Source organism: Microdochium trichocladiopsis (assembly GCF_020744255.1).
Source record: "Microdochium trichocladiopsis strain MPI-CAGE-CH-0230 chromosome Unknown B0I36scaffold_7, whole genome shotgun sequence".
NCBI classification, from domain to species: Eukaryota; Fungi; Ascomycota; class Sordariomycetes; order Xylariales; family Microdochiaceae; genus Microdochium; species Microdochium trichocladiopsis.
In genome coordinates, this window is record NW_025763550.1 from 3278480 (window position 1) to 3305624 (window position 27145).

The 27145-nt window shown below is 55.1% G+C and overlaps 13 protein-coding genes across 13 annotated transcripts; 4 read left to right on the forward strand and 9 right to left on the reverse strand.

The window, feature by feature from the left end:
* Nucleotides 1-193: 193 nt before the first annotated feature.
* B0I36DRAFT_272136 (general substrate transporter) lies at nt 194-2157 on the forward strand. The gene is made up of 3 exons (XM_046151303.1): nt 194-367; nt 432-573; nt 627-2157. Exons 1-3 carry the CDS (start codon nt 221-223, stop codon nt 1946-1948), a joined length of 1611 nt encoding a protein of 536 aa, XP_046011005.1. The 5' UTR covers nt 194-220; the 3' UTR covers nt 1949-2157.
* A 702-nt stretch (nt 2158-2859) lies between these two features.
* On the reverse strand, nt 2860-3777 carry B0I36DRAFT_351617 (uncharacterized protein; the record flags this gene model as incomplete). The annotated part of the gene is made up of 1 exon (XM_046157028.1): nt 2860-3777. The coding sequence occupies one exon, from the start codon at nt 3775-3777 to the stop codon at nt 2860-2862; it is 918 nt and encodes a 305-aa protein (XP_046011006.1).
* A 4408-nt stretch (nt 3778-8185) lies between these two features.
* Nucleotides 8186-8879, reverse strand: B0I36DRAFT_328802 (uncharacterized protein; the record flags this gene model as incomplete). The annotated part of the gene is made up of 1 exon (XM_046154636.1): nt 8186-8879. A coding segment is annotated over one exon (617 nt), but the record flags the coding sequence as incomplete, so codon positions are not given.
* A 1352-nt stretch (nt 8880-10231) lies between these two features.
* B0I36DRAFT_246930 (uncharacterized protein) lies at nt 10232-10576 on the reverse strand (the record flags this gene model as incomplete). Its single annotated transcript, XM_046150267.1, has 1 exon — nt 10232-10576. The coding sequence occupies one exon, from the start codon at nt 10574-10576 to the stop codon at nt 10232-10234; it is 345 nt and encodes a 114-aa protein (XP_046011008.1).
* An 84-nt stretch (nt 10577-10660) lies between these two features.
* Nucleotides 10661-11016, reverse strand: B0I36DRAFT_272139 (uncharacterized protein; the record flags this gene model as incomplete). The annotated part of the gene is made up of 2 exons (XM_046151304.1): nt 10661-10714; nt 10771-11016. Coding segments are annotated over 2 exons (300 nt in total), but the record flags the coding sequence as incomplete, so codon positions are not given.
* A 1864-nt stretch (nt 11017-12880) lies between these two features.
* Nucleotides 12881-14581, reverse strand: B0I36DRAFT_351620 (uncharacterized protein; the record flags this gene model as incomplete). The annotated part of the gene is given in 5 exon segments (XM_046157029.1): nt 12881-13424; nt 13435-13724; nt 13793-13967; nt 14043-14118; nt 14194-14581. 5 exon segments carry the CDS (start codon nt 14579-14581, stop codon nt 12881-12883), a joined length of 1473 nt encoding a protein of 490 aa, XP_046011010.1.
* A 945-nt stretch (nt 14582-15526) lies between these two features.
* On the reverse strand, nt 15527-16237 carry B0I36DRAFT_202490 (uncharacterized protein; the record flags this gene model as incomplete). The annotated part of the gene is made up of 2 exons (XM_046148786.1): nt 15527-15987; nt 16093-16237. Coding segments are annotated over 2 exons (606 nt in total), but the record flags the coding sequence as incomplete, so codon positions are not given.
* A 1446-nt stretch (nt 16238-17683) lies between these two features.
* On the forward strand, nt 17684-18477 carry B0I36DRAFT_205408 (uncharacterized protein; the record flags this gene model as incomplete). Its single annotated transcript, XM_046148828.1, has 3 exons — nt 17684-17816; nt 17877-18019; nt 18160-18477. Coding segments are annotated over 3 exons (594 nt in total), but the record flags the coding sequence as incomplete, so codon positions are not given.
* A 148-nt stretch (nt 18478-18625) lies between these two features.
* B0I36DRAFT_328804 (acyl-CoA N-acyltransferase) lies at nt 18626-19791 on the reverse strand. The gene has a single exon (XM_046154637.1). The coding sequence runs from the start codon at nt 19507-19509 to the stop codon at nt 18739-18741; it is 771 nt and encodes a 256-aa protein (XP_046011013.1). The 5' UTR covers nt 19510-19791; the 3' UTR covers nt 18626-18738.
* Nucleotides 19792-20218: 427 nt separating this feature from the next.
* On the reverse strand, nt 20219-21019 carry B0I36DRAFT_247008 (uncharacterized protein; the record flags this gene model as incomplete). The annotated part of the gene is made up of 2 exons (XM_046150272.1): nt 20219-20796; nt 20845-21019. 2 exons carry the CDS (start codon nt 21017-21019, stop codon nt 20219-20221), a joined length of 753 nt encoding a protein of 250 aa, XP_046011014.1.
* Nucleotides 21020-21914: 895 nt separating this feature from the next.
* On the forward strand, nt 21915-22976 carry B0I36DRAFT_247318 (uncharacterized protein; the record flags this gene model as incomplete). Its single annotated transcript, XM_046150301.1, has 2 exons — nt 21915-22526; nt 22632-22976. 2 exons carry the CDS (start codon nt 21915-21917, stop codon nt 22974-22976), a joined length of 957 nt encoding a protein of 318 aa, XP_046011015.1.
* A 1946-nt stretch (nt 22977-24922) lies between these two features.
* On the forward strand, nt 24923-25363 carry B0I36DRAFT_365316 (uncharacterized protein; the record flags this gene model as incomplete). Its single annotated transcript, XM_046159116.1, has 1 exon — nt 24923-25363. One exon carries the CDS (start codon nt 24923-24925, stop codon nt 25361-25363), a length of 441 nt encoding a protein of 146 aa, XP_046011016.1.
* On the reverse strand, nt 25364-26653 carry B0I36DRAFT_293223 (DSBA-like thioredoxin domain-containing protein). Its single transcript, XM_046151788.1, has 2 exons — nt 26495-26653; nt 25364-26362 (listed from the first exon to the last, which is right to left on the reverse strand). The coding sequence occupies exons 1-2, from the start codon at nt 26537-26539 to the stop codon at nt 25715-25717; spliced, it is 693 nt and encodes a 230-aa protein (XP_046011017.1). The 5' UTR covers nt 26540-26653; the 3' UTR covers nt 25364-25714.
* Nucleotides 26654-27145: the final 492 nt, after the last annotated feature.

The window sequence follows — 27145 nt, forward strand, 5'->3', positions numbered from 1 at the left end:
CCCACGCGTGGAAGAACGCGGTCCATCAACTCCATTGCCGTCCAGTGACCCATGGGGACCCCAGGTTTTCACTCGCTCCCCAGTTCTGCTACCACATGGCCCTGCAGACAAGGGTATGCGTACATGCATATATATAGAGATACAGCTCTGCAGCCTCAAGTGGTCCACCCGGTCTGACAGACTACAGGATATCCTCGACTCTTCAGACACATCCTTCACAATGATTGGCCGTCACCAAAAGTACTGGCGCTCTCTTCCAGGGCCGAAGCTGCTCAAGCTGATCATCGCCGTCTCCGCAATGGCCATCGCCTATGAAGGCATGAGCCAGGGTGTGATGGGTGCCGTCAACGTGGCACCAGAATACGGTGTAAGTCTCTGTCTTCCCGGCGGCCAGCTCATGCGGGTGGCTAATTCGGGCATCTGTTCATCAGCAACGCATGGGCTTTGCCGACGAAAATGGTCACGTCATCAAGCCTTCCTTGCAGGGCGGCATCGTTGCCACATACTACGCAGGGTCACTCTTCGGAGCCTTCTGGGCCGGTCATCTCTCGGACAAACATGGACGCACGTCTCGTCCACCCTTGCCGCATCCGACTTTGAGAATCCTCAGCTGACATACAATGCAGGTATCAAGGGTCTCTGGATGGCCATCTTCTGGTGCATGCTCGGTGTCATCCTCCAGTCCTCAGCCGTCAACCTCGCCCACATGCTTGTCGCTCGTCTCTGCGCCGGTTGTGGTGTCGCCTTCATCATAGTCATCGCCCCCGCTTGGACCGCCGAACTATCGCCCGCAGCGCACAGAGGTCAGAACATCGCCCTGACCTTCCTCGCAAACTTCTCTGGCATCAGCCTGAGCTCGTGGATCGGGTTTGGAACATCCTTCAGCGACGCCGCGGGGGGCGCCTTCCGGTGGCGGTTCTGCTTCGCAACGCAGGCCATCCCTCTCGCGTTCCTCTTCGTCGGCACCCTCCTCATCCCTGAGTCGCCTAGGTGGCTGATCAAGGTGGGCCGCCGCGAGGAGGCCCTCGAGATCATTGTCAAGATCCGCGGCAACGATGACCCAGACCACCCTGACGCCCTGCGCGAGTACCGCGAAATCATCACTGTCGTCGAGATGGAGAAGGAGTCTGAAGACACAAATTACGTCAGGATGTTCTTAGGGATCGGCTCAGGTGATATCCACATCGGCCGCCGCATCCAACTCGCATTTTGGCTGCAGGTTCTCATGCAGTACGGCACGGGTATCGCCGCTGTCGTCATCTACTCGGGTACCATTTTCCGCACCGCGGGTTTCGACGACCTCAAGAGCAACTGGCTTTCGGCTCTGCTCATGATGACAGGCATCCTTGGCACCGCCATTGCCGCCTTCACCCTCGACCGCGTCGGCCGCAGACGCACCCTCTATTGGGGCGCCGTCGTGCTCAGCATTGTGCTTTTCGCCATCGGCGCCCTGAGCCGCGGTGCCATCGACCATCCGGACCGCAAGGAACAATACGGTACCGCATCCGCCGCCATGGTCTTTGTCTACGTGCTCATCTTCAGCTCCTCGTGGCTCATGATCCCCTTCATCTACCCGACCGAGATCTTTCCCACTTGGCTGCGGGCTAAGGGCAACGCCTTCGGTGTGGCCGGCTGGGCCATCGGCTTCGGCGGTGGCTCGTTGCTGGTGCCCATCATGTTTGCAGGCATTGGCGAGAAAACGTTCTACGTCTTTGGTGCGGCCATGTTCGCGTACATCCCCATCATCTACTGCTTCTTCCCCGAAACATATGGCCGCACGCTCGAGGCCATCGACTTTTTGTTTGCAAGCAAAAGCCCCTTCACCTGGGACGAGGAGGCCGAGTTCGCCAAGCGTATGGCCGAGCTGGACGCGAGCGTACAGGGGAGCGGTAAGGAGACGGACTCGTGCGAGGAGAAGGCCAGGGCTGTCCTTGTTGATGAGGTATGAGACTTGAGCCTCGAGTCGGCAGGTGGACTGGCGTCTCCAGCAATGTACACTGCTGAAGGAGGGACACTACCCGCACATTGCAGCCTGATATACCTAATGTGAAGGCTAAGTAAGAAACAGCGTGACGGCCAGTCAATCGATTGGAAGCATCAAACTTGCTCAGAAGTTCCGTAGAACTGGAATATAACAATTGCCCTGGCAGATTGCCCAAAGGACGAAATGTCAAGTCCGGATCGTCCAACTTTGCGAGATAATGTTTGGAATGAAAATCGGGCCCGCGCTTGAAACTTGTCCAACAGTAGCTGACCGGATAGAAAATATGGGTTAGTATAAATACTCGCGGATATAGTTTGGTAAGTCAATAAAGAGGAAAGTGCGGCACGCGCAATATGTGTACAAGTGGACCTAGGTATCAGTCACAGGCAATTAGAAGGGGACTTTCATAGATTCATAGAGTACTAAAATATCAGAAGCTTGGGAAAGAGAGCTGATTGCATCGTTTAAGGGGCATGCCTACGACTATGGCTAAGAACAAGGTACCGGGGTAGGATTCGTGAAGCACCATATACCTTAATGGAATACCCGGCTACTTTTCAGGCCTATTTATCCCCCTTACACGGGCGGTGGCGGACACCAACCAAAGCCTGCGTTACAGACAGCACGTCCTCGCTTCAATCTGTAATCCTGGGCTCATGGAGGCCGTCCATAGAAATATTCCAGGAGGCGTAAGCTAGGGGCAACCAGAGATGCCACAACAATAAATACCACATACGTAAAATAACAGCGTACTGGGAACAAGGAATCGAGTCTGATTCTTCATAACGGGTCTCGCAGACCCGCAGAGCCCGTCGTGTTTACTGCAAGACGAACCTATTCTGAAATAATCGTAAGCATACCCATGTACGTATATACTAGTAGTGATAAGGGGAGAAAGGGGCTGTAATCCATACCCCATACTCGGTAGGCACTGAAATCGCCGCAGACCATTGGAACGATGTGTCGCTGAAATCCTTGCCCGTGTCGATGGGATCTCCCTTGGAAGTCTTGCCATCGAAGCAGATTGGATCCCTCCGGCGCTGGTGTAGCCTGTATGAATACCACATGTTGGAGAAGGAGAAGTCAAACTCCGGCTCCACCACAACGCTAGCCATGACGCGATCGCTGTTTGCTGGCCAGCGCAGGACAACGGCTGCCTGGAAGTACGGAGGGATGCCGTCTAGCTGAGCCGAGTTTTCTGTGATAGTCCACTCGGCAATGTCGTCGATATCCGAGTAATTCGAGCTTTTCTTCACCCCGCAGACCCTCATGCGCATCTCTCGGTCAATCGCAGCCTTGACTTCTCTCTCTATGGTCATGCCCCCGGACGGCCCTCCTCCCGGTGGCTGTACGGAGATGGGCAGCTTCCAGTTCCACATCGTCTCCTCCCTTCGGACCTTCGGCTCGCCGTAGACCAGCGCCGGGACGAGATAGACGATGCTGGGCTCATTCTTATCACTTGCGTCGTCATCATCATCGCCGTCACTGTTGTAGTCACTGTTGTCTTTCGTGCCCACCTCTGACCCAAAATACACAGTGATCCGCGCAGACCGAAAACGGCGAGACTGGCTGGCCGGCCAGCGGAAGGCGTAGTTGAACGTGACGAGGCATGCCCTCTGGCCGTGGCATGTGCCATACTGAACGCGATGGACTGTCGCTCTGAACCCTGCGTGACCAGCTTCCCTCTCAACAACATTGTTCCGATCGAGTGGTCGAGGGCGGTCCTTGCCGAGTTGGAGGCTCCCCTCTGCAATTTCAAAAGTAGTCTCGAAAGATTCGTTCAGGTTATCCATGTTGGACGTCGCCATAGTCACAGCCCATGGATCAAAGGCCCTTTCATCTACAGGTGGACGTGTCTCCCGAGAACTTAGGAACCAGGCCAGTTGCCGACAAAAAGTGTGTTGGGAGGGGAAATACCTAATTATATATCATAACTAGACACATAGCGCACATACTAGACAGATCTGTCCGACCGAGGGAGACGGGTAGCACTCTGCACATGTCACAATGCTCTTCTTTCAACAACCTCGACGCGATTCGACGCCACTTCATCATAGGTGCGGGGCTCAGCATCCGAGTGGACGGCAACTTCCAACAGAAAAGAGACCATGGCCGTGGGCTGGAGAGCCTTCTCATCGGGAAATAGGTGACTCTCTCACATGCCAAACCTAGTCTTCCAACTTTCTGCACAGCCATAGCCATACTGATCGGAACTCCTCTGCCAAACATCCTTCCCGCGTCAACTGGGGATACTTAAACGAATAGAATCATCGCACCGAGATGCAGACCATCGGAGCTACAAGTCCTTGTTGCGTGCGAGATACAACAGGGAGGCCTCCGCGTGCTCAGAGGCTGCTGCACTCGCTTTTCAGGTGGCCGTCGCTCACTGCTAAATGGCAATGGTCAAGTCTGGATTCTGCCCCCCAGCTCCATCAATTCTCGCATACGTCCAACTGCAACATTCAACTCCACACTGCTTCCAAATTCCGACTCACCATTGCCGTATCCATCTCTCGACACCCAGCACATCATGCAGGCCTTCGCCGGTTTGATAGGGGGCATGATAGCTCAACAAGCGGCTGCGGCCACCATGCTGACCTTCGCCAGCCGCATCAGGCTTCTGTGCCAGCAAGCCGCCCTACAGCCCGACCCGTTTGCTCGCAATGCTATCCAAAGGCAAATTGCTGCCGAGGTGAATGCCTTCCTCCAGAGCACCCCCGCTGTCTGGCACGAGCAGGTCGCCAGTAATCTCCTCTCGGCCACGGCCCAGTTCCCGATACCCGCAGGCCAGCTTCGACTCCTTGGGCCGCACGAACTCGCTCGCCGGTGGCCTTTTATTGCCCCAGTCATCTACGCAATTGCAGATGTGTTGATGCCCGGGTGGAACCAGACGCAGACGGCCAGCTCTGGCCCCTCGGACCGCATTTGGGGCCAAAACTTGAGTCCGCCACAGGCTCCCACTAGGTTCCCGCCAATTCTGCAGCAGTCTACCCCAGAAGTGCCCTCGTACCCCGGATTACAGTCTCCGGGAATCCCTGGAATTCCTCTGGAAGGTTTACGGATCTCGGACGAGCAATATCCACCAGCACAACAGCGGCGAGAAACTCCTCCAGCTCCAGGCTCGTGGTTCAAGACATTAGGGGCCGTGGGAGGCCCACCTGGAGCCAGTGGCAGCCGAAAAGAAGCCGTCGACTTCAGCCTACCCGCAGAGTTCCGGTTGGGACGTCAGCAGGCCGCCGCGTCGGAACCAGAGGGCACTCCCGACAAGCCAGGCCCTAGCACCAGTGATGGGCATGATGACCCTTTAGCAGCACTACATGCGCAGATAGAGAAGCTGAAGGGCGCCAAGACCCCCCAAGAGAAGCGGGAGGTGCGGTTGGGAATGATTGACTCTGCGGATAAGCGAGGAAGAGCCCTCGACAAGAAGATGGAGGAGATTCTCGAGAAGCATCGAGTGGCCGACCGGGGTCAGCAGAAGTCCCCACTTCAACACCGGACCGACGAGTTGCTCATGGGAGCAATGGACATCCGAGACGAGAGAGACAGGTTTCGGGATGCAGCAGTGCAGATTATGGACAATCCAGGCATGAAAGTGGGCGACTTGAAGTCGATTGTGGACGCGTTTCAGCCCGCTATGCGCGACATGGTCGGCCACGAAGTTATCGATAAGCTAGATGCCCAGCTTGATCAAGCCGCTCGAGACGAGGCTGGCCGCCAGGGAAGCGGCCTGGGCCGAGAGGTCGGAAGCAGGAAAATGGACCCGCTAGAGGAGGAGCAGGAGTCTAACAATCCAGGTCAGCGCAAGGCTGAAGTTAAGTATCGATGGTGAGAGAGGCGCAAGACAGGCCGACTATAGATTCTAATATATGAAGCAGGCTCAGATGATCTCCCAAGTTTGGTAGATGATTCCATCTCGACAGACATGTCGCTTCAAGTGGGCCGTCTACGGCGCCAACGACGATTCGAGCAATGGGGGGCTTTCAAGGCGTACTCGGCTTCACTGCCCAATAGTGACAAGCTCCATCCAGAAGTTGCCCTTGAATTGGGATGGGGCTACTTCATCCAGGGGTACATTGGCACGGCGCTGGATGTGGCCGATAAGTCCTACAACCAATGGGGACATACGTGGCCGAGCCAGACCACCCGCGATGCCCTGCTCCTAGCGCGCTGTTTCTTCGCTTTGCTCTCCAAGTGTGAGATCCGGGCGGCGTTAGATGTTGCCATGTCCATCCAGAACATCAGTGATACTCCCCTGGCAGGAGTCAGACTCTCAGATGCAGAGGTGTGCCCACTGTCGAGATCATACACACATTCTCCTTACACGGGTTCTGACACAAGCGTTATAGATCGCCTTGAATTATTTCTACCACAAGATTATTCTCATTGCAACATACGAGGGACTTCTGGACGCAGAAGTCTTCAAGCCCCTTATTCGAACCCGCCTGCAAGCTATTTTGCACCTATTACAAGAGACTGGCCAGAGTCACGACATCGTCACGTTTGCCTTGTTTCTCGCCGATGAGACAACTTCAGAACATGATAAAGAGGACATTTTGAGACCAATTATCGATGATCCCGATCTGCCACCCATCGACCGAGCTCGTGTCGTTTTCGAGCTAGGTGTAACTGCGGCAAGATCTGGAGACACATCTAAGTCGGGAACCCTTCTCTGGAGCGCCGAGGATCTATTTAAGCAGTCGTCGTGCCAAGATGGCGTCTTCAAAGCTCAACTAGAGCGACTATACACGACGTCACCAAAGACGGCCGGTACCCTTAGGGAAATTCTGTCTCTGGCCGATGTCTTCCACCGTTCGGACTCAGTCGCGGCAGAGTTCTCGAGTCTCTTCAAAGCCATGACCCTTGCCGTTGACTTGGCCTCTTGGGGCGACTTCGCTAGCGCCTTTGATCGGGCTCGGACAGTCTCATCGCGGACCAATAATGGATACCTCCTTTTGAGTGCTCATTCCGCCTTTGCGTCTAGTATGGCTACATGGCCGCAGCACATCGGCAAAGCCGTGGCAACCTTGCGCGGGTTTCTCGAGTCTACCACGAACCCGACGCCACGAACGCGGGGCCAAGTATGCGTGCTCCTCGGTCAAGTCTGCACCCTGCTTGGGGACGAGGAAAACGGCCTGAAGTATGCGAGGATGGCTGTGGATGAGTTCGAGAGGGGGTGCGACTATGAGTTGATCTCGGACGCGAAGTTGATGCTGGCAAACGCCATGGAGTCAGGCGAGACGGGCGGCCAAGCGGCAGCCGAGCTGCTGGAGGAATCTCTCAGTCTCGACAAGCAGCACAACTATTCCAAAGGGCAGATTGCAAAATACGATGCTCTTGTGAGGCTAGAAGGCCGCTTGGCATTACAGGGAAGTAGCTCTAGAGACTTCCACAGGGCGCGACAGAAGTATTGGATGGTAAGGTGGGAAGATTCCAAGTCAGCAGAGTCTCGTGGAGCCCTGCTCAGCAGAGCTAAACTCTGCGTGGCGGCAAAGGAATTCAAGGAGGCCGGGAAGCTCGCCAAGGAGGCACTCGCAGAGCTCTCTTCTGGGGGCAACAGCAGAGAAGTTGCGCAATGCCAGAGCATCATCTTTCAGAGCTACTTCCGGAACACAGCTCAGGCGGCCGACAACTGCACGATTCTTGATCAGGCTAGAACGGCCTCCGAAGCATACCGCAAGCTGGGTCTCAACAATGTCCCGGTTGAGTTTATCATCGAGATTTCCATGGCATTCGAGGAGATTGGCCAACGCTTGCCTGAAGACAGGAGTCTTCTGTATGAGGAGGCGCTCTCGTACCTGAAGGTTGGCCAGTCGGCCTGCGAGCGCAACCGGGCGGATCTTTCAGCCTCTTCGGGCATTGCGTCGCTGCGACAGAAGCGGCTCCTCGTGGCTTCTATTTCCCAGAGTGATATCCGCACACGGGCTCTGAGGCTTTCTGTCGCATTGGGAGACAGCGAGAAGGTGTGGGAGTGGACGCAAACGGCAAAGGCAAGGGCCCTCGCAGAAATGGTAGCGCCACGGCTCATCTCCATTGCCGCCACGTCCCCAGACCTCATAGGCGACACCGAGGCTGTCGAGATTCTAGAAGAAGAGGAGCGGCTCCTCGGAGAGCTACAGAGCGAGAGCGCTGGTGAGGGCATTGCAATCCGCATCCAACTAGACCAGCTTCACGCCCGGATGGAAGGCCACTCGGCCCTCAGCCATCTGCTGGTATCGAGAGACGGCGTCAGTGGACTGCAAGACCTCGACTGGATCTTCAAGCGCGACCCGGCAGGGCATCTACCCGACAAGAATATCGTCCTCGTTGACTGGGTGTTTGTCGGCCAGGCCATCGTCATGCTGACCGTCGACTCCAGTTTGAAGCCACAGCTGACGACGCTCGACATCACAGTACCTCAGGTGCGACAATGGAAGCGCGAGCACCTTACCATCTCCGAGACGGCACGAGCTCAGGGCCAGCCGCCGCCGCCCTTTGATGAGCGGCTCGACGAGATGGCCGGGCTGGTGTCGGGGCTCGACCGCATCACATCCAAAGGCGATCTCCTTGTCCTGTGCCCAACAAAGGTGCTGCACGCCATTCCTCTCCACGCCCTCAAATATGACGGAGTCCATATCCTCATAGCACGGAATCCCGTCATCTACACCACCAGCCTGTCCCTGCTCCGACAGTGCTGCAGGCGGGCCGACGTTCGAAGGCGCCAGGACCAGCCCCTCAGTGCGGCTGTGTTCGCGGTTTATGAGGACAAGACCAAGGATTCCGGCAAGGAGGAGGAACGGGAGAAAACTTACTCGTGCATGCGGGAGCTGGCCCGTGGCTTCAAGACGGAGCCGTTCCTCGGCCGCGACGCCACGCGGCACAACCTGAAATCGCAGGCCCGCGGCGCCGACATCGTGCACTACCACGGGCACATGGACGCGCATGTCAACGTGCTACACCAGTCGCTGCGGCTCAGCGGCTCCGGCGGTGACGACGCCTTCACGGTGCGCGACGCCTTCGCGCTGCGCCTTGATGCGGCGCTCGCGTGCATCGTGGCCTGCAGCTCGGGCGCGCAGGTGGTGGCGGCCGGCGACGAACCGCAGGGCCTGCTAGCGGCGCTCCAGGTGGCCGGCTGCGCCGCCGCCGTTGGCTGCCTGTGGCCCGTCGACAGCCGCGACGGGCGCGATTTCGCCGCCTACTTCTACCGCGCTCTGCGCGGCCAGCGCCGGCGCGGCCAGGGGCCCGTGGACGTGGCCGTCTGCTTCCAGAAGACTGTTCAACACCTCATCAACAGGAAGCCGGCGGCGGGCGAGGAGGGTAAAGAGATTCGCGTCCCGTATCACTGGGCCGCTTTTGTCTTACACGGGGCCTGGTATCTATAAGAGGAGACCGGGCAGTCGACCTACCTGTCACGATCCTGCCTCCGGGGTCAAGCGTCTGGCAGGGCGCTGGGGTTGCTAGTCTGCAAGATAGGTAAAGCCTATGCAATAACACTTCCACTCTACTGTCGTTCTCTCTTTAGGGTAGTCGTATCTCTAGGAAGAGATACCAGTCTCGGTAATTAAGTAACAAGTGTATGGTAAAACTAATACTTGGATTGATCGCTGAAGTATAAACCATTGTAGACCCTGCGGCGTTCGAGTCTCCGGTTTGCATCGCCTCTGATATCGCCAGTTCCTACCCACCCATTGATACAATAATTGTACCACTGGTGTACTCGAGCTCCGTAGTGAGCATTATAGCAATGGGGGAATGGGTGGTATACAATGCCTTAACTTCAGGTGTGCGAATGAAGAACCATTTAGTAATAGCAGAAGTGTTAAAGATTGAATGCAGGAACTTGGGGGGCGGGTGGGGCATGGAGCGAGAACTAGAGGCCGGAGCATACAAAGCTCGTGATGGTGAAAGCGGAAGCAAAAAGACGACGACAGGCAGAAACGAGCGTGGATGATGTCTCGTATGGTGTGTGCTGGCTGGCAGCAGGCAGGGCGAGACAGGGACAGGGATAGGGGCGGGCAGGCCTGGGATGATGGAGGACAGGACAGGACAAGCCTGTGTGGACAAGACATCCGAAGCTTGTTATTAGGCTCTCGTATGGACGTGTGGGCCCTAGTCTAGACAGATACTCTCCCCTTGTGTGCACCTCAAATGCAAGTATGTTAGGTAAGCTGCGCCGGGGCAGGGACTACTCCGTGACAGAGCTTGGTTAGCGACAAGGGGATAGAACAGTGAATATTATACAACGATGAAAACCAAGAGGAAAGGAACTATCTACGACTTGGTCGGCTCGCCGTCCTCTGCCGATTTGTCTGGAACACGGCATATAACTCCGCATCTTCGCAATTCCTCGTTCTGGGCCAGAATCTTGGCTTTTTCCTCCTCTGTAGGCTTCGCGGGAATACTCTCCGTGGCAGGATGGAACATATCCCAGCGGGATATGTTACGGCCGTCGGCGGTGAGGAGTCTTGGGGGTAGAGGTCGGCCATCGTAATACTCTCTAATCTGGGCTGGGTTGAGGCCAACTACATCAAGAACATTCCGTTCCTCATCGAATGTACGGAGGACACCATCGTAGCCCAATGCGCTTATACCTCGTCCATCTGGATCCTTCTTCATTAAACTTAATATGTCGCGTAGAGACATTGTATCGCGTTCTGCGACGGCTTGAGGATCGGTCGGGTCCTGGGATGGTCAACATACAGACAAATAAGAGAGTCCGAGGAGTACTTGCTGGCAGTTTGTCCGCCATACTACCTGCGAGTTGAGGTCAGTGATGATGGCGCGGCTTGAAGATTTTGAGGAGGAATTACGTCTCTTGAACGTGGGGTATATGGCGAAGGGTGACAGTAGATTTGATAATCGCGATAGAACAGCGATAAGAGAGTGAATGTTTTCGGTTCAAGAAATTTCCACCGACGGCTCAGGCAAGAGTGGCGGGGGACACTGAGACAGCACCAGGCGCGGCGGTGAGAACGTGGATAACGGGGTGAGGCCAGACGAACGAGAGAGACAGAATGTCGAGTTCGTGCCCAGGGGGCGCGTCGCAAGAGGATTGTGATTGGCAGCACGCGAAACGAAATGAGTAAAGTTGGGGCAAAAGCAGGCAGGCCCGTGGACAGGGAAGGCGCGCACAGACGTGCGGACCATATGGCCAGTCCCAGCCTTTCTCGCCCCAATTCGCCATATATCCCCACGGCAGCCCAATCTTTTGGGAAGGTGGTAAGGTCGCGTGAGAAGGTTGATCAGACGAGGGGATTCCACGCTGCGCAGTGACGATTCCTGCGATCTCTGGCAAGGTCATTGGCTCGCTCGTGCCCAACATGGCCATCAGACGAGGGTGGATCCCGCCCTGCGCAGTGACGATTCCGGCCATCTAAGGCAAGGCCATTGGCTCACTCGTGCCCAACAGGTCCATCAGACGAGGATGGATCATCCCACGCTGCACAGTGACGATTCCGGCCATCTCTGGCAAGGCCATTGGCTCGCTCGTGCCCCAACAGGGCTCTGTGAATTTTGGCCGTGGGTCGGAATATCAACAACAGTAGCATAATCTCAGTGGCCAATTCGGGCCTCTGGGCGCGGTTGTTTGATCTAGATCATAGCGAAGCGGTTGGGAAGTTGCTTGCCACTACTACAGTTGTCAAGCAAGCTGACACTTCTAAATAGGCTGAAGCGGCCCCGTCATGACCCAAGGACCGAGGCAAACGCTAGAGTGAGCAGTCACTGATATATGTAACTGTGTAAATGTGTATACTCGTTCTCGGAACTTTGATAAGGGGCAGGGATTATATGCAACCGAGGTCCTACAGGATTCGGAGCTTGACTTGGCTGGACTTGGCTGGACTTGGTTTGAGATAAGTATACAGCGCACTTTGTGGCTCATGGACTTTACGACCAAGGGTAGGCAACGTGAGCCAAAAAGCTCCATTATTAGTCCAGATCACGCATCAATTACTATAAGTAGAGCAGCCTTCTCGCATCCACTGAACGACAAGGTAATCAGAGTCTTTAGACCTATCCTCAATTTCTACACCTTCTTTATTATCCTACCAAAGACAAGAGTATCGTATTGCCCAGCATGCAAGCCAACCTCTTCAAAATCCTTGCTCTCATTGCCGCATTTTCGACTGTGCAGTCCGCCCCATTAGACACTGCTGAGGGCCAGGCCGCCCAGGGTCAGGTCGACGAGGCTCATGCCCAAGAAGTAGTACGTGCTTAGTTTCAGCCACTCAAAGGAACTCATACAATGATTTCTATCGCTTCTCCGGAGACTAATACCGAAGATCCGCCTTCTCAGGCCCGGCAGCTGGAGTGCCCTAGGAAGGATCTTCTCGATATTAGCACAATACCAAAGGAGGGAGATGTTTTCGCGCAGGCTTGTAGGGACTATGACTGCTACGCGGACTGGCAGTGTCGGAACATCGGATGCAGGGAGTGCAATCTTTACTTTGATCCCTGCGGCAACTCATGGACAGCCTGCTGGTAATATATGGCCGAAGGATCTACTACGATGGAGACGGAGAAGCATGGACATCGGGATAGCACAATCTAGGGGACAACCTCGAATCTATCAAACAATTTCGCCAGAGCTATGAATTAGTTTTTTGTGCATTACTTAGAAGGCTCGGACGACGCCCACACTGCGCGCAACTGAGGCACCCTACCAAGAGTAGTCGCGGTGCACATTAGGAGGGGGATCTTGTAGCACTAAAAGAAGCACCTATAGAGGCCACTGTTAGCAGCCGGTGTTGAAACGAACCCTTCCATGGTTGGGGATTCACCTTAGTAACTGTCCTGGACCTACTATCTTATTCCAGCCCAGCGTCAGGTCAAATCCAAGGCATGAAGACTATCAGTCGTACGATCCCGTCTTGCTCCGAGCATATTGCCGAACCCCTGTAATGACTCAAGCGCTCAGTCTCAGATGAATGTGATTGCAGGAGTTACCACGTAGCAGGTAGCCCCAGTAATGTCTGCTCCATCGCCAGTCGACATGTAGAACAAGAACTTGGTAGACGTCGTCGGCGAGCTGCAATAAAGCATGTTCATCCTGGGCGTACCGGTGGTCGAAAGTCTGAGCAAGCCGTCGCTGCCAGCGGATGCAGGGACCAGACCCACGTAACCCAACTGGTAGTCATTGTTGGCGCTGTTGGTGAATGTGGCGCGGATCTGAGCTGATGGCCCGCGCGAAATTGGGAGGGCAAAGTACGCCATCAGACGCACTGGGCTTGTGCGCGCGAGGAAGCTGTCTGGATTGACGACCCATTGTGCCTGGGCGCTGAACCTAGACAGAGGGGGTGCGAACCAGGTGAGGTCGCCGCCTGAACGTGATGAGGTGGCCAAGTAGAGGGTCGTGCCGTCGATGGGGGAGGTGATGGTAACATAGAACGGGCGTCCCCGTGGCTCGTCCGTCACGACAGCTGTCTCCGTCGTTGTGGTCGTTTTGGTAGCTGTAGTCGTTACGCTAAGCGTACCTGTCGTTGTGATTGTATCGGTTACGGTAACGGTCTCGGCGTCTGTCTGAGTAGTAGAAACCGTTGCGGTCACAGAGACTATATCCAGGGTGCTGATAGACTGGGTTGAGTACGTCGTGGTATCGGAGACGCTCGAAATGACGGTCTGGGTAGTGGTCAACGTTATGGTACTGGTTCCGGGCTGTACGCCAAGTACTGCGCAAGCTGAGGTATATGCGGTATGGCTGTCGCATGCGCCCTCTGCATAAGCCGGTAGGCTCGAGGCCTCTGACGTCGCACGAGCCTGAAGGCTACGGCCTTGCACGAGAGTAATGGCTATTGTTGTCGTTGTAGTGGTGGATGTCGCTGTCGTTCTCACTGTCGACTCCTCTGTGGTTGTCGATACGTCGGTAGTTGTTTCGAGAATCGTGTCGGTACTCGTAATGGTAACGAAGGACGTCTCTGTTAGCGCCGTGGTCGTGCTAGACTTGCTGACGACAGTCGTGACTACATCGCTCTGGACGACAGTGGTGAAAACAGTGACTGTGGCAGTGCTGGGCAGAGGCGTGTTAGTGTTTCAATGAGGAACCGTGTAGGAGAAACTGGCGAGGATGGGTTTCTACGCTTACCTAGTTGGACCTGTCTCCGGAGCTAATAGCCTCACCGAGCAGTCTGAAGCAGCAGTCTCGCCTTGTAGCTGAAGAGCTACGCATAGAGCGTGGTCAGCACATTGTCTATCGAAAGGGAGCAGATCATCCTAGCTAAGTCGGGTTTATTTACCGGTCAAGCATGCGTCGCCAGCACTAGAGCTCGCAGCGGTAGACGACGGAAGAGTAATAGAAGACGATGTTGGCACTTCAGAGCCTTTAGAACTGCCCGTAGTAACGCTGGATAGGATGGTGTCGTATGACGTCAAAGATGCCATACTCGACGAACTCGTGCCGATGACTGATGAAACGACGCTGGCAGTAGCGGAGTACGTTAAGGATGGCACAGGAGGCGATTGCGAGGCAGTAGCCGACGAGTCGATACTGGCCGTCGCGGATATTGTTGACAAAGACAAGATCGGATATGCGCGTCCAGATGAAGTTAACAAAGGCCGGCCGCAGGGCTTAGCGCTAGCCGCGGCAACAAAGATCGCGACAAGAGATGCTAGAAGCCGGAGCATGATGGATGATCGATGGTGTTGTTATGAAATGTTACAGTCCCCAAACTCACGGAGCGGCAGCGACGAGACAGAATAATGAGTTGGCTCGCGCCTACCACGAACGTCCACCCATACATTTAGTACTCGTGGGACAACGGACAGCGCTGGGTAATTTGAGCCTCGCGTGCACATCACAATTTGCTCAACGCTGCCGTTCCAAGCGCCATTCAGAGGTTCCACCATACGATCGACGGTCTGGTATCGACTAGTACTAGTGGTTGGAGCTAGTTTTGGCGCTGCTCTGTGAGAAGCCTATGCGCAGATCGATCTGGCCAAGCATTAGCCAGATTTACAAATGCCCCGCATAGATCTAGGCTTCGTGCTAACAGGGATTACGAAATAAGTCATGACTCCCTGCTTTTTCCGCGGCTCGTGGCATCCATATTGAGCTCTAGACTGGTCTTTTCCTAGACGGTTAGATTTATCCTTGAGTATCCGGTAGGTATACGAAACACACTTTCTAGATCGGCGATCCTTAAGCTTTGACAGGCTTGACGCTCTCATCATGTCAGCTAGATAGAGTGGTAGGGATGCTGCAAGATTGCTATCTTCATCGCAGAAATCGATAATTATACATGTGGCGAGTGGATCGTAATAGCTGACGCTACCGAAGATGATAAGATAGTCAATAATGGAAAGAAGTAGAGTTAGAAACGAGACCAGCTTTTTATCGTGCGTTGGAAGTTCAATGGAAGAGCCTGATAATTATTTGGCTTCATCCATAATGAAAAGGTGAATTATTGTCTTGTCTGTCGAGACTACAAAGGGCATCCGCCATGCACTGGCAGGTCGGCTTCATGGGGAGGAGCCTATAAGAACTGCATACCGACTTCCAAGATTTATATTACTCTCTCTTACATACGCACAATATAACATTAGCCTCCGCCTCTTCTCAACCCCTCAAGCCCAGGTCCGGTTATACTCGGCTACCATCTCGTGCTGCCAGGCCAGAAGCGCATCCCAGTCGATGCAGCTATGCACTACGCCCCAACTCAGCCCGCCCTCCCAGTACTCTCGGGGGCTGCCCGGAGGCGAGTCAGTCTCGAAGGTCATGTAGTCGCCGCAGGTAACGCTCAGTCGGAGGTACTCGAAGCAGTGCTCAATGTGGTCGATCCAATCGACGTCGAGCGGATTGCTCGCTAGTGGTGTCGTGTTGGCAGCGTCGTACACAAGCGCGTTATAACGCATGCGGATCATGTGTACGCAGTGCAGCTCGTGTAAGTTATTGAGCACGTAGAATTTGAGCAGGTTGTCTTTGTCGTCTGCGGCCTTGGGAGGGGGCTCGTGGAAGAGGAAGAATGGCGCCTTGATGCCCGGGTCGTTTAGCCCGTACTTTGAGGGGTCTGAGAGATATATCGAGTCAGAACCTAAAGGGCAAGTTTTCTGTTAGTCGAAAAGGCACGCTAGCCGGGAAATGGAATGGTAGTGTTGTCCCGCATTTGTAAGTCTGGAGCCCAGCACCTGCTACGAACCTGCGGTTAACGATTTCCAATTCCTGGCGGCCTCCTTCGAGGGGCCCATGTACTCCTGATGCGGAGTGAAGGGTATGTCTTTGCGGTTGATAAATATGTGCTTCGGTATGGGTGAATTTGGGTTGATGCCAGCCTCGCGAAGAGACTTGACCGGATCGCAAGCTGCGGGACAAGAGGTGACTGTCCACCATGCTCCAAGAAATCCAGCCAGAGCGCCGACAATCAGCGCAGCGATACTGCAGACAAGCACACGATTTGCTGGGGCATGTTGCCTTTGTGGGTTGCGGCCGTTGACAAGGAATCCATCACGCTCAGTCTGCCCCAGCGTCTCGTCACTGTCTAGAGATAAGGCGTAATACTCACACTCCTTGTCTCCAAGCGTTGTTTCCATAGTAGCTAGATTCTGTGAATGCCGCCAACACTATTGCGAGAAAGTGGAGCTTGCGATGAGAAGGATGAACGACGAAACCACGGGGATGACGGGAACGCAATAGACCCTGAAAAGACGGCAGCTGCTCGAGAGCTTTCCGTGGACGGTCGCAAAAAGGTGCCGAGTTCAACAAGGTTGACTGAGTGGCACACTTAATTCAGCCTCTTACGACTCCGGGATACCATTGCTAGTGATCGCAGCTCGACTGCATCCGGCGTGCAGCATGCACTATATGACATGGTGGGCCCATCACACCAGCGGCCCGTCGCGGATCACTTCAGATGGCACTACCGACAGACGAGGGGGTCGTGGACCCCCCTACACATCCATTGACGGGCATCCACGGCTGCATGTTGTTTGCAGGGCTCCTTCTAACGCGACTCCTCAGGGCCCCAGCCTCCCCGCTCGGTCCACGGCATGCGCCGAGTCTCTTGTATCACTTCTTGTCCCGCCTGAGAGCTCAGTCCTTGCCTGATTGTCCGGGATGGGGAAGCCTTTTGGCATTGCAGGAGCCCAACCACTTGTCAAAGGAGGGGTGGTTATCACGGATATGTGATTGGCGTCGAAAGCGAAAATGCTCGGCTGTCCGGCCAGACCAGTCGGCTGCTGTTCCCGCCTCACGCCAGTTACAACTCGTTACTCTGCAGGTGGGGCGCAACCTGGGTTCAAAGTCCCTGCAAGAATATTGGTCTCATTCTCTGCTGCTGCGTATGTTTCATAGGGCGAGCAACGAGGCTCTCTCGGCGGTACCAAAGTTATTCGCGGTCCTCTTAGTCCTGTCAATCGATTGTAGCCTCCCGACAATCAGAAATTGCCTCATTTTTAACCAAGACACTTCTAGTGCATAATTGCATAGTAGAAGAGACGTCTCACACAATGCCTGACTACAAAACCAGATACAAGCAACTCGCCTCAGAAGACGAAAGCGGCGTGAGCAGCAGCAGTAGCGTGAGTTTCAAGCTTGATAGCCACGGCAAAGAGGAGGAAGTCTCCTACGCGTCGCTGTCCAGACGATGGTGGCTTCCGCCCCAGGCGCCAGCCTGGCTGGGTTGGCAGTCCGTCGTCATTTTTGTCATCGGCCTCGGCTGGCTCGCCACCATCGTGGCTTGGTGTCAGATGACGCCAGGACGCTCTCAAGTCTTCGGTCCAGTTGTGGGCTCTCCGCTCCTCATGTACGCCAACACGCCGATCCCGCAGGAGGTTTTCAAGCCGGTCAAAAAGGTCTTTGACAAGGACGACAAGTATGTCGGGGGCGGCCGTCAGGCTGACATTGCGTGGGATGCACTCGTCGCTGGTAAGTCCCGCCGAAGCCTGTCCTAGAGAGTTTGAACCTTCTCTCTGGCTGGCTTGGTAGGTCACGACGCCGTCTGGATAGAGGATCCCGAGAAATGGGGCCTCGGCGAGGGCATCGTCGCGCCGTACGATCATCCAAACACGCCCACTCCAAAGCCGCAGCAGTTTTATGTCATCTCTATCCTGCATCAACTACACTGCCTCGTGAGTGTTCACACACAAGTCAAGCCTCTTCTCGCCTGACATCCACAAATCAACCCCCCCCCCCCCCCCCGATGCGACCGGTTCAAAAGCACAAACATCTTGCTAACGCAACCCTCTGTCGTCTGCGTGCGTACTTGCAGAACATGATCCGCTTTCAATACTACCAAGAAGTGCACCGCGACTCGCGCAGGCTCTCCCGGGCTTCCTCTTCACTACCTTCTGCGGAGGAGGAGGAGGCTTTCAAGTGGAAGGTGCACGTCGAACACTGCTTTGAGTACTTGCGCCAGGGCATCTCGTGCGGCGGCGACCTCGTCATCGAGGGCAGCAGCCCGATCAAGGTGGGCAGGGGCCACGCCACATCCGTTACGGGTTGGGGCGTCGAGCACGAGTGCATTGACTTTGAGCGCTTGAGGCAGTTCCAGATCGACCAGGAGGCCAAGTATAATATGACCTGGCAGAACTAGAGAGGGGTGGACGATGTTTCCCAATCATAGTGTCATAGCCGGTGGCGGCTCAACAACTCTGTGTTGCCCGTCTGATTTTACTAAGTAGATAATGCCAGAGCATTGTGTGGTCACTGACACGATACTGCGAAGGCATGTGCGCCTTGATGGTTATGTTGACTCCTCCTCTCGGTAAGTAATAAATAGGAGATTACTTAGCACGCCTAAGGTACGGATGAATATTGCTTCCGGGATTAAGATACTTGGCATGAACCACTAGTGTTCGTCTCCGAGAGCGGGCAGACCTAGTGCCATGACCTCTTCTTCCGTGACACCCAGGCCATTATCCTGTTCGGCATTTCCTCCACCGGCCCTCCACGTCCAGACCAACCCAGCATTGCCCCCAAAAGCAGTCAGCTTCCTCTCACCTCTCTCCTCAAACCCGAGCTTTCGCAGCACGCCCGCCGAGGCCACATTAGTGGGATCGTGCAGGCCGAGCACCACGTCAACGCCCTTCTCGCGTGAGGCCCAGTCGAGCACACCACGCGACGCCTCGGTCGCGATCCCCCGGCGGCAGTACTCGGGCAGCACGGCGAAGCCGAGGTCGGGCGCGCCGTAGCACGTCTTGCCTATGGTGCCTTCGCCGCGGGACAGAGAGACGGTGCCTATGAGGGTGCCGCCGCTGTCGCTGGGCTGTACGTTTTCCTTGCCTTCTGCTGCTTTCACTTCATCCTTCGTTGTGCCATCGCCGTCACTGGTGCTCTCGCTGACGTTGTTATTGGCGCCGAGGGCGATACCCGGCTTGAGCACAATAAGGTACGTGCCGTACCCATTGCGCTCGTGCTCGGAGGCGAAGCGCCGCCTGATATAGCCCGCCGCGGCGTCATGGGTGGTGATGGCCGTGGGCTTGCCGCCGATCGACGCAATGAACTGGGGCGTGTTGTAGAGGCGCACGATAAAGTCGGCGTGGGCTCGGGAGGAGGGGTCCGGGCGCACCAGCAGGAGGCGCGGGGTAGCGGTGGTTGCAGAGCAGGTGGGAGCTTCCATGGTGTCAATGGGGTCAAAAGGGGCCTGAAGAAGTCGTATCCCGCCGGTAATAGTTTTGTTATTGCGTCAGGGGAGCGAAAGGGACGTGATCGTCTGCTCGAGCGAAAGATGTGTGTGGTGAGGAGGTTGGTTGTACGATCTGTGGCGGATCTGGAGCTTTAAATAGTTGTACATAGTATGTGCTGTGCTTGATTGACGGTACCACGGCGAAATCTTGGTTGTGAATCTGTGCATTATACCTGCATAGGTTCTACAGGGCCAGACGATTGGCTAAAAATGCGAGCAGTACAGAGAGTTATGCGCAACGAGTAACGAGCTCTTGACCAAAGCGGGAATATGTCCACAGGTTCGTGATTGCAATCTTTCGCTTCTGGGCTTGGCGATCTCTACTAAACTCTTTGAAAGTTGAGGATGCAGCTAAAGGGTATGATAGAGGTCGGCAGTTCCATGGAGGATGTGATACACCCTGTTGTTTTCCCTGTTGCATAAACATGGGTAGCCGTCGCCAGTCATCGCATGGCCATAGCCTCAAAGGCCAGAGCATGCGAGAAAGACGACGTGGGATGAAAATTGCACTGCTTAATTCTAAGCCTACTCTGCTGTACTCAACTTGAAGACATTCACTTCGACCCGTCGCATAACCTCAACGTTGCTCCACTAGAAGTAACAGTAGCCGCAACCCTGTGCCCAGCTAAATCTGCGCCCGCCGTTAGCCAGACCCATGATGATGGTGCGAGGGCACAACAGCACCCTCATCGCCGTCGACAAAGTCGTTCCTATGTCCTGGCGTGTGCGTCACCACCCCGCCTTTATACCCAGAGCCCTCCTCCTTCTTGTCAGAGCGGTGATCATACGCCCATGAGAATAGACGCTCGAAGTTGCGGCACTGGTGCGTGGCGCCCATGCCGTTAATACCAACCATAGTGAGGGGCTCGAAAGTAGTATCGCCGGCACACATGATGGCCTGACGGATGTAATCGAGGCAGTGGTCCCGGTGGGCGACGATCTCCTTTGGAGTCATTAATTCCACGTTATCTGGGTAGTACGCAAACCGAAGAAAGTTGAGGCAGTGTAGCTGGTGGAACATGGAGACACCATAGACTTTGTGAGTGTCTGGATTGTTTGGGGCTGGAAGAGAAAATGGCAGGTTCGCGGTAAAGGCATTAGGTACCTCCACGATGCCGTCGCCAGGAGGAGACAGTCGCTGCCACATCTCGTCAGTGTGGTTGCTGGGCGGGCCGCCATAGTAATAGTGCGGCTGGAAGGTGACTTTGGTATCATAGAGCACTGGAGCTGGTGTTAATAAGAGATATACGACGGGTCCGAAGGACTTACAGTCTGGCTCGAAGTGATCCTTGTGAGGCTTGGGGTCACAATCGAAGCTGCGCAGGAGGACGTGAATATGCCACCAGACAGTCATAGCGGCGGCGAAGAGCGCAACGTTAAGTGAAGCCAGCACAGCACTCCTAGAGAGCCATGGGGTCTTGCGCCTTGTCGGACGCGTGGCCATGGGCCCCATGTCGTCAGATGGGAGGAAACGCTTCCTCTCGTCCGACGAGGAGATTGATGTGCGAGTGTCAAAGTCGTCACGACTGCCGTCCATGACTCAAGTACAATATGTTCAAATCTTTGCCCAGAATTGATGCAGAGCAGAGGCACAAGATGAAGTGTTTCGATAAACAGTTAGAACGAGTAGGATGGAATGGGAGGAAGGGCGCTGCAGCGATGGATGGCGAGGCCGTGCTCGAGAGGCTACCGACAATGGCGGAACATGATATCGGTGGCAAGCGCTTGCCGAAGTTCCGTGAACCACCATGTGGTCCCTCAGGTATCTGCAAATTAGTCGGGCCTTTAAGGGTGTCTCGGTGGTTGCTAGTGGAAGGGTGTATGCATAAGACGTGCCAGAATCCTGCAGACCTTTTCAGCCCCAAGCCACACGTATGCTGCAGAGTATCCTGTCCTGAACCTCCACGCTGCAGATCAGCAGACAATCACCGACACATCTCGTTGCAACCGAAGAGCTCTAACCGTCCCGCAGCATTTGCCAGTCATAGATTCGATCTCTCTCGATATTGATGTATAGTGGGTGCTTCACAACCGTGCTGCCGCATGTGATACTGCGGATGCGGAGCGTTGCATCCTGATATGCTGGTCTGCCAATGACCCCTCATTCCTGACGTATGCTCGGTGGCGATACCATAAGTACCATAGTCGCGCTATAGATGGTGTTAGTGGTGCGGTAAACTTCAAGATACTGACAATTTCAAAGTGCCCCAGGCTTCAAAGTCCTGCCCGAAGCTTGTTTTTCCTACTCTCACCAGCGCTCCTTTCTTCTTCCAAACTGGGGTCCTAGGAATTCTCTTGCCTCCGCTACCCTTCTCTAGCCTGCTACTCTTCACGTCGTTATGGCGCCACAGCCAGCAGATAGCAAGATCTCGCCCCCTTCGAGCCGACTATGGTCTCTGTTTAGGGTGTTCGCCCCAACCATAATTGCTCTGGCCAGCATCCGCTGGGGCTCTCAGGGCCTCGTGATTCTCGAGAGTGTCCTCTCGTCCAGAAATGGACCGTCAACGGGGCTTCCGGCGGGAACAATACAGGCACAAATGGCGACCAAGAGCGCAGATCTAGCTGTAGTCTCCTCAATGACCACTATGGACGCCCTGAGGACCCGGTACGCCGCGTCGTGCCCTGACCACCAATTCCGCACTAGCATATTCAGTAGTGATCCGGTCATTATATACATCGAGAACTATCTCTCGCCGCAGGAAATCGAGTACCTTCTTCAGGTCGCAACCCCTCTATATCAAAAGTCGCCAGTCTCCCAGGGCAAGCGGCTCAAGACGTATAATGCCGAGATCCGTTCGTCCATGTCAGCAGTCCTTGGTACCAGCGACCCCGTCGTGCGGTGTATCGAGCAGCGCTCCGTCGACTTCCAGGGCTTCATGCCACTCCGGCACCTAGAGGACCTCCAGGTGGTTAAGTATGGCATTTCTGACCACTTCCGGCCGCACTTTGACGTATGTACACTCCATTCTCGCTCCGCCTATTCCTTCACTTTCTGCGCCAGTTCGTGTTCGTGTAACTATTGCCACAAACGGATCTAGTCTAACTTCGTGATATAGTGGTTCGGAGGTGATGCCAACCCGCGCATTTCGAGCTTCTTCGTATATCTCGCGTGCGACGGCGGCCGGACCGGCGATGGCGAGATGTGCAAAGGGGGAGCAACACAATTTCCGGACTACCGGGGCCGTTTCCCTGCGCGCTGGTGCCGCTTCATCGACTGCCACGACGATAGCGGTGTCGGCGGTGTCGCTTTCAGGCCCATCCCAGGCAACGCCATCTTCTGGGCTAATCTCTATCCTAACGGGACAGGCCACCCGGGTGTCTGGCACGCGGGCATGCCGGTGCGAGAGGGACGCAAAGTGGGCATGAACATTCTGACCAGGCGGGACGTCCTCGACAGTTAGAATTATCCTGTGACTGCATCATATATTTTGGAAGGACTAGCTAGATCCATTCATTGATTTGATTTGCACTTGCTTTATTCTTGTGTCTGTTGAGCTCAGGAACAACATGAGACGTCTGATTCACAGTATATGCGCATCCATATTTCGCTCCAAGTGGCACACTATGCTGCTAGCCAGCGTTAGCACAGTCGATACTCGAATCGCCAGGCATACCTAACGTGTACTTCCGACTCTGTTTATGTGAGAGCATCTGGGTCTCGCTCATGCCGACCTCGCCCTCGGCTCGGCAGTCTACCCCAAGTATTGTTCATGCCGAGGCCTGTCCAGGCTGCGTAGTAGAACACCCGACAATGCAGTCGACTCGTCACACCCACTACTGGCGAGCACTTCTGAAGTTGACATCGAGGTGACAGGCTAGGGTACCATACCCGTGACAGCCTGGAAACACATATCCTCGCCAAGGGTGCCCATAAGTGGCATCTGCCGCCAGGTTCTCGACATATTACCCCACTTCTGCACCTCCTCCTCTTCTCATTATCACGGGGCGGCCCGCGAATTGCGGAGCACCACGCAGTCTCCACGGGTGTTCTAGAGCAGGTCAGTACGACGCATGCATGTACAGCCCGTGCACCAAGCGATAGATACACCCTCCCAGCCATGGCAGCGATCAGCGTTGGGTCTTTTGTAGGTATCTGCCAGTGTGGCACACTTCGGTTCGACCGTTCCATCCTACAGCGCGCGACCCATGAAGTGACAGCCTGCATCCATTCCAGCCGGCTTCGCCAGCCATGCCACAAATAGAGTCTGATGGCGTGACCAACAGCGACTTTGGAGTTATATGTCATGCAAGCGCGAGGTAACTCAGTCGCGCCTTGAAACCATCCACATGCTCTGCCTACCCCTCAAGCTCTATGCAGTGATAGCATCTCAGCTCGCCACGAGCAGCCCACCATACCACATCCCCGCCCCGAGTGTGATATCTGCCTGGCACGTCGTCTGCGGATGAGAACCCAACGGGAGCCGACACTACTTGTAGCACGCATGACCTTCCTCACCCACTAACACCATAACAAGAACGCAATGTCATGCCATGGAACAACAATATCATGCAGGACTCGACAGATGGGGTAACCCGCCCGGTATCCTCATCCCTGTCACGCCGCCTACTTCACAAAGAGCCTTGTGCCTCACTTTAATCGTGCTCCAGAACTGGAGGTGTGCATATTTCGCGTCCCTAGGCATGAGACTGGGGACGTGCTGGGCAGTTATTCGCAGGATCCATCTGCGGGTCGACGACCAGCTCGGCGAACTCCCAATGCCGATTCGAGCATAGCAGAGACGTTGCACGGCCCCGTGACGCCGATCAAGGCTGCAAGTTGACATCTCGGCCTTCGCCTGCGACTCCCTCGATGGAGTGGCATTTGAAAAGGGGTGTGAACGGTGTGGTAGGTGAGACAACGTGCCTGGTCTACAGAGCTAGCCGAGCATGCCTACGCCTCGTCTGGCGGCACACAGAGGACCGGAAAGGCGTAAAGTGTAAAGGTGCGGCGGGGGACAGTTGCGGACTCTTCACCCACAGCCTGAGGGTGTTTGCGGCCCGCCGTGGGGAATCTCTATAAGAAGCATGGGCTGACCTTGGCTGGGTGAAGTTGGTCAGCGCGCAACACACGGTCATCACTCGGCACATCTCTAGCATCACGCAAAGAATCAAGTCTGCTAAGGTCAGTGCATGGAACCTTTTCCCACTCCTGTTCTTTTTTCATGCGAAGAGGAGGAACCAAAAGATAATTCCCATCAGGTTCAGCCCCTAAGACATAGCCCACACCTTCAGCTATATCCATGCTTTCCCCACGGAGCACCGCATGACTGTCTCAAACAGACACTTACTTTCTCGTCCCATCTCTAATCCTCCCAGCAGATCTCCCATAACTGCAAACTCGCCAGCCATGAAGGCCTCCATCGCCACGACTACTGTCGCGGCAATGCTGCTGCCCACACTCGTCGCCGGCGCCGCCATTGACCTCGGATCCCGAGAACCCTCGGGCGTCGACCCGTCCTATGTCTGGGCCTCAACCAGCGGAGATGAGGAGAAGAAGAAGCGCTCCGGCGTTGACCCGTCTTATGTATGGGCCTCCACCAGTGGCGATGAGGAAAAGAGAAAGCGCTCCGGAGTTGATCCATCTTACGTCTGGGCATCTACTAGCGGTGACGAAGAGAAGAAGAAGCGCTCGGGTGTCAATCCAGCTTACGTTTGGGCCTCCACCAGTGGAGATGAGGAGAAGGAAAAGCGCTCTGGCGTGGACCCATCATATGTGTGGGCATCGACTAGTGGCGACGAGGAGAAGCGCGACACCTCGGGCGTCAGCCCTGCCTATATTATAGTGTAGGCGTTTATATGTCGCCTATACGACGAGCATAACACTGGTCGCTAGTACATCTATGAACTTCTCCGTAGGCGCTATTTACACCCTTACTCTCTGGCTAGTTTCTTCGCTAGTACACTTGAAGACGAATAGCTGTGGTATGAGAAATCAAGATCCCATTTGGGTTTCATCTACAATTAGGTAACGGCTGTTGAGTTGATCCCTGAGCTCAAATCTTTGCTGGGCAGCTAACTAGCTGTAGGGAGAAGGTCTGAAAACGACCAAAGCTTTTGCTTCCCTCCCTCGCCAATGTCCCTCCCCCTTCATCCCTTTCCTTGCGTGTCTTAATCTGGTCAATCCCTCTGTCCGTGTTCGTTACGACTGGGCCTCTCTGATCTGCACGAATATCTCCATCAAGTCCATGACGTCCGGAACACCCTCTGGACGATGCGTGTTCTGGATGACGAGGGTGGGAACGCCGGAGCGGGCCGTCGTACTCTTGTTCTTCTCCGCTTCCTGATCGATGACATCCCCCGCCTCGTCGGACTGCAGCCAGGCCTGGGCGTCGCCAGCGCGAACACCCGCACGTCGTGCAGCCTCCAGTAGCACGTCGTGATTCGCGACATCCTGCGCCCGGCAGTGATAGGCGTCGAAGATTGCCTCGACGAGGTTGCGCTGCGTCTCGCCATCGTATCTGCCCCCCGCGGTGCCCACCAGGTGTACCAGCCGGTGCGCGTCGCGCGTCGCCGGATTCGGGCCGAGCTTGCCTCCCCAGTCGAAATTAATGCCGCTTGCGAGGCCAGCTCGGTTCATGCGTCTGGTCAGGGCGGCGCGCTGCTCGGGCGTTTGGTCTGCCAGCCTAATGTCGGCGAGCTCAAGCTTGTCGATGCTGTGCGCGTGGGGGTTGTAGTTCAGGAAGTACGGCGTCCATGTAATGGCGAACGTGTCGTGCTTACCGCCCGGGTACGTCTTCTGGTAGAAAGTTATGGCAGAGTCCAGGTTTCGCTTCGCGATGTAGCACCACTGCGAGTATGTTCTTGGTCAGCGCCCTGATGCAGGCCTGATGTAGTCCTGATGTAACTCTCTGGCCACATAGTAGCTGATGGGCTGGTGGAGCAGCAGCCGCTCGACGACGGATAAGGGGCAGAAACTCACGGCGCAGACAAAATCTGAGACAAATTGAATTTCGAAAATAGCCATAGCGAAGGCTAGACTATACAGGCCGGAATGAAGAGTAGGGTAGCTTACGCAGATCGTATCCAAGTATGTAGGCAGCTAACAGGTATGGTAAGGTAGCGGCAGTAATGGAGTGTGACGACCCGACCAACAGGTCGCAAGATCGGGCCAGGGACAAGGGCAGGTCATGCACGCGGGGCGGACACACCCCTGGTTACGTAAGCATCTCATTATATCAGCAGGAGGATATGTTGGATCGCAACATATCCACACATAGCCTGGATATGCTGGATCACAACCTATCCAAGCATATCTAGGAACGCAGGGACATATCTCTATGGAAACCCGGTGAAGGGGAAAGGATATATAGGGACAGGAGGACCTCCTTGTAGACAGTCATTACCTTTGCACTTCAGCGATCAATCTAAGTATCATTCTCACCCTTCACTTGACCTAGTCACTCAATTGATCCGAGTGTGATATCTCGCAAGAGACACGAACGACAACCCCCTCGAGAACACGACAGCACGGAGTCAGTATTGCATACGGTTGCTACCTGCCTTATTCAAAACATAAACCCACAGCGCCCGGTCAGACGGTTGACCCCGGAGATCGGATCGTGACAGGTAG

Coding starts and splice junctions, on each gene's coding strand:
- B0I36DRAFT_272136 (XM_046151303.1), top strand. CDS start 221: ATGATTGGCCGTCACCAAAAGTACTGGCGCTCTCTTCCAGGGCCGAAG. Junction 368..431: donor ACGTGGCACCAGAATACGGT/GTAAGTCTCTGT, acceptor TCTGTTCATCAG/CAACGCATGGGCTTTGCCGA. Junction 574..626: donor CAAACATGGACGCACGTCTC/GTCCACCCTTGC, acceptor CATACAATGCAG/GTATCAAGGGTCTCTGGATG.
- B0I36DRAFT_328804 (XM_046154637.1), bottom strand. CDS start 19,509: ATGGAAGCTCCCACCTGCTCTGCAACCACCGCTACCCCGCGCCTCCTG.
- B0I36DRAFT_293223 (XM_046151788.1), bottom strand. CDS start 26,539: ATGGCTATTTTCGAAATTCAATTTGTCTCAGATTTTGTCTGCGCC. Junction 26,363..26,494: donor TCTCAGATTTTGTCTGCGCC/GTGAGTTTCTGC, acceptor ACATACTCGCAG/TGGTGCTACATCGCGAAGCG.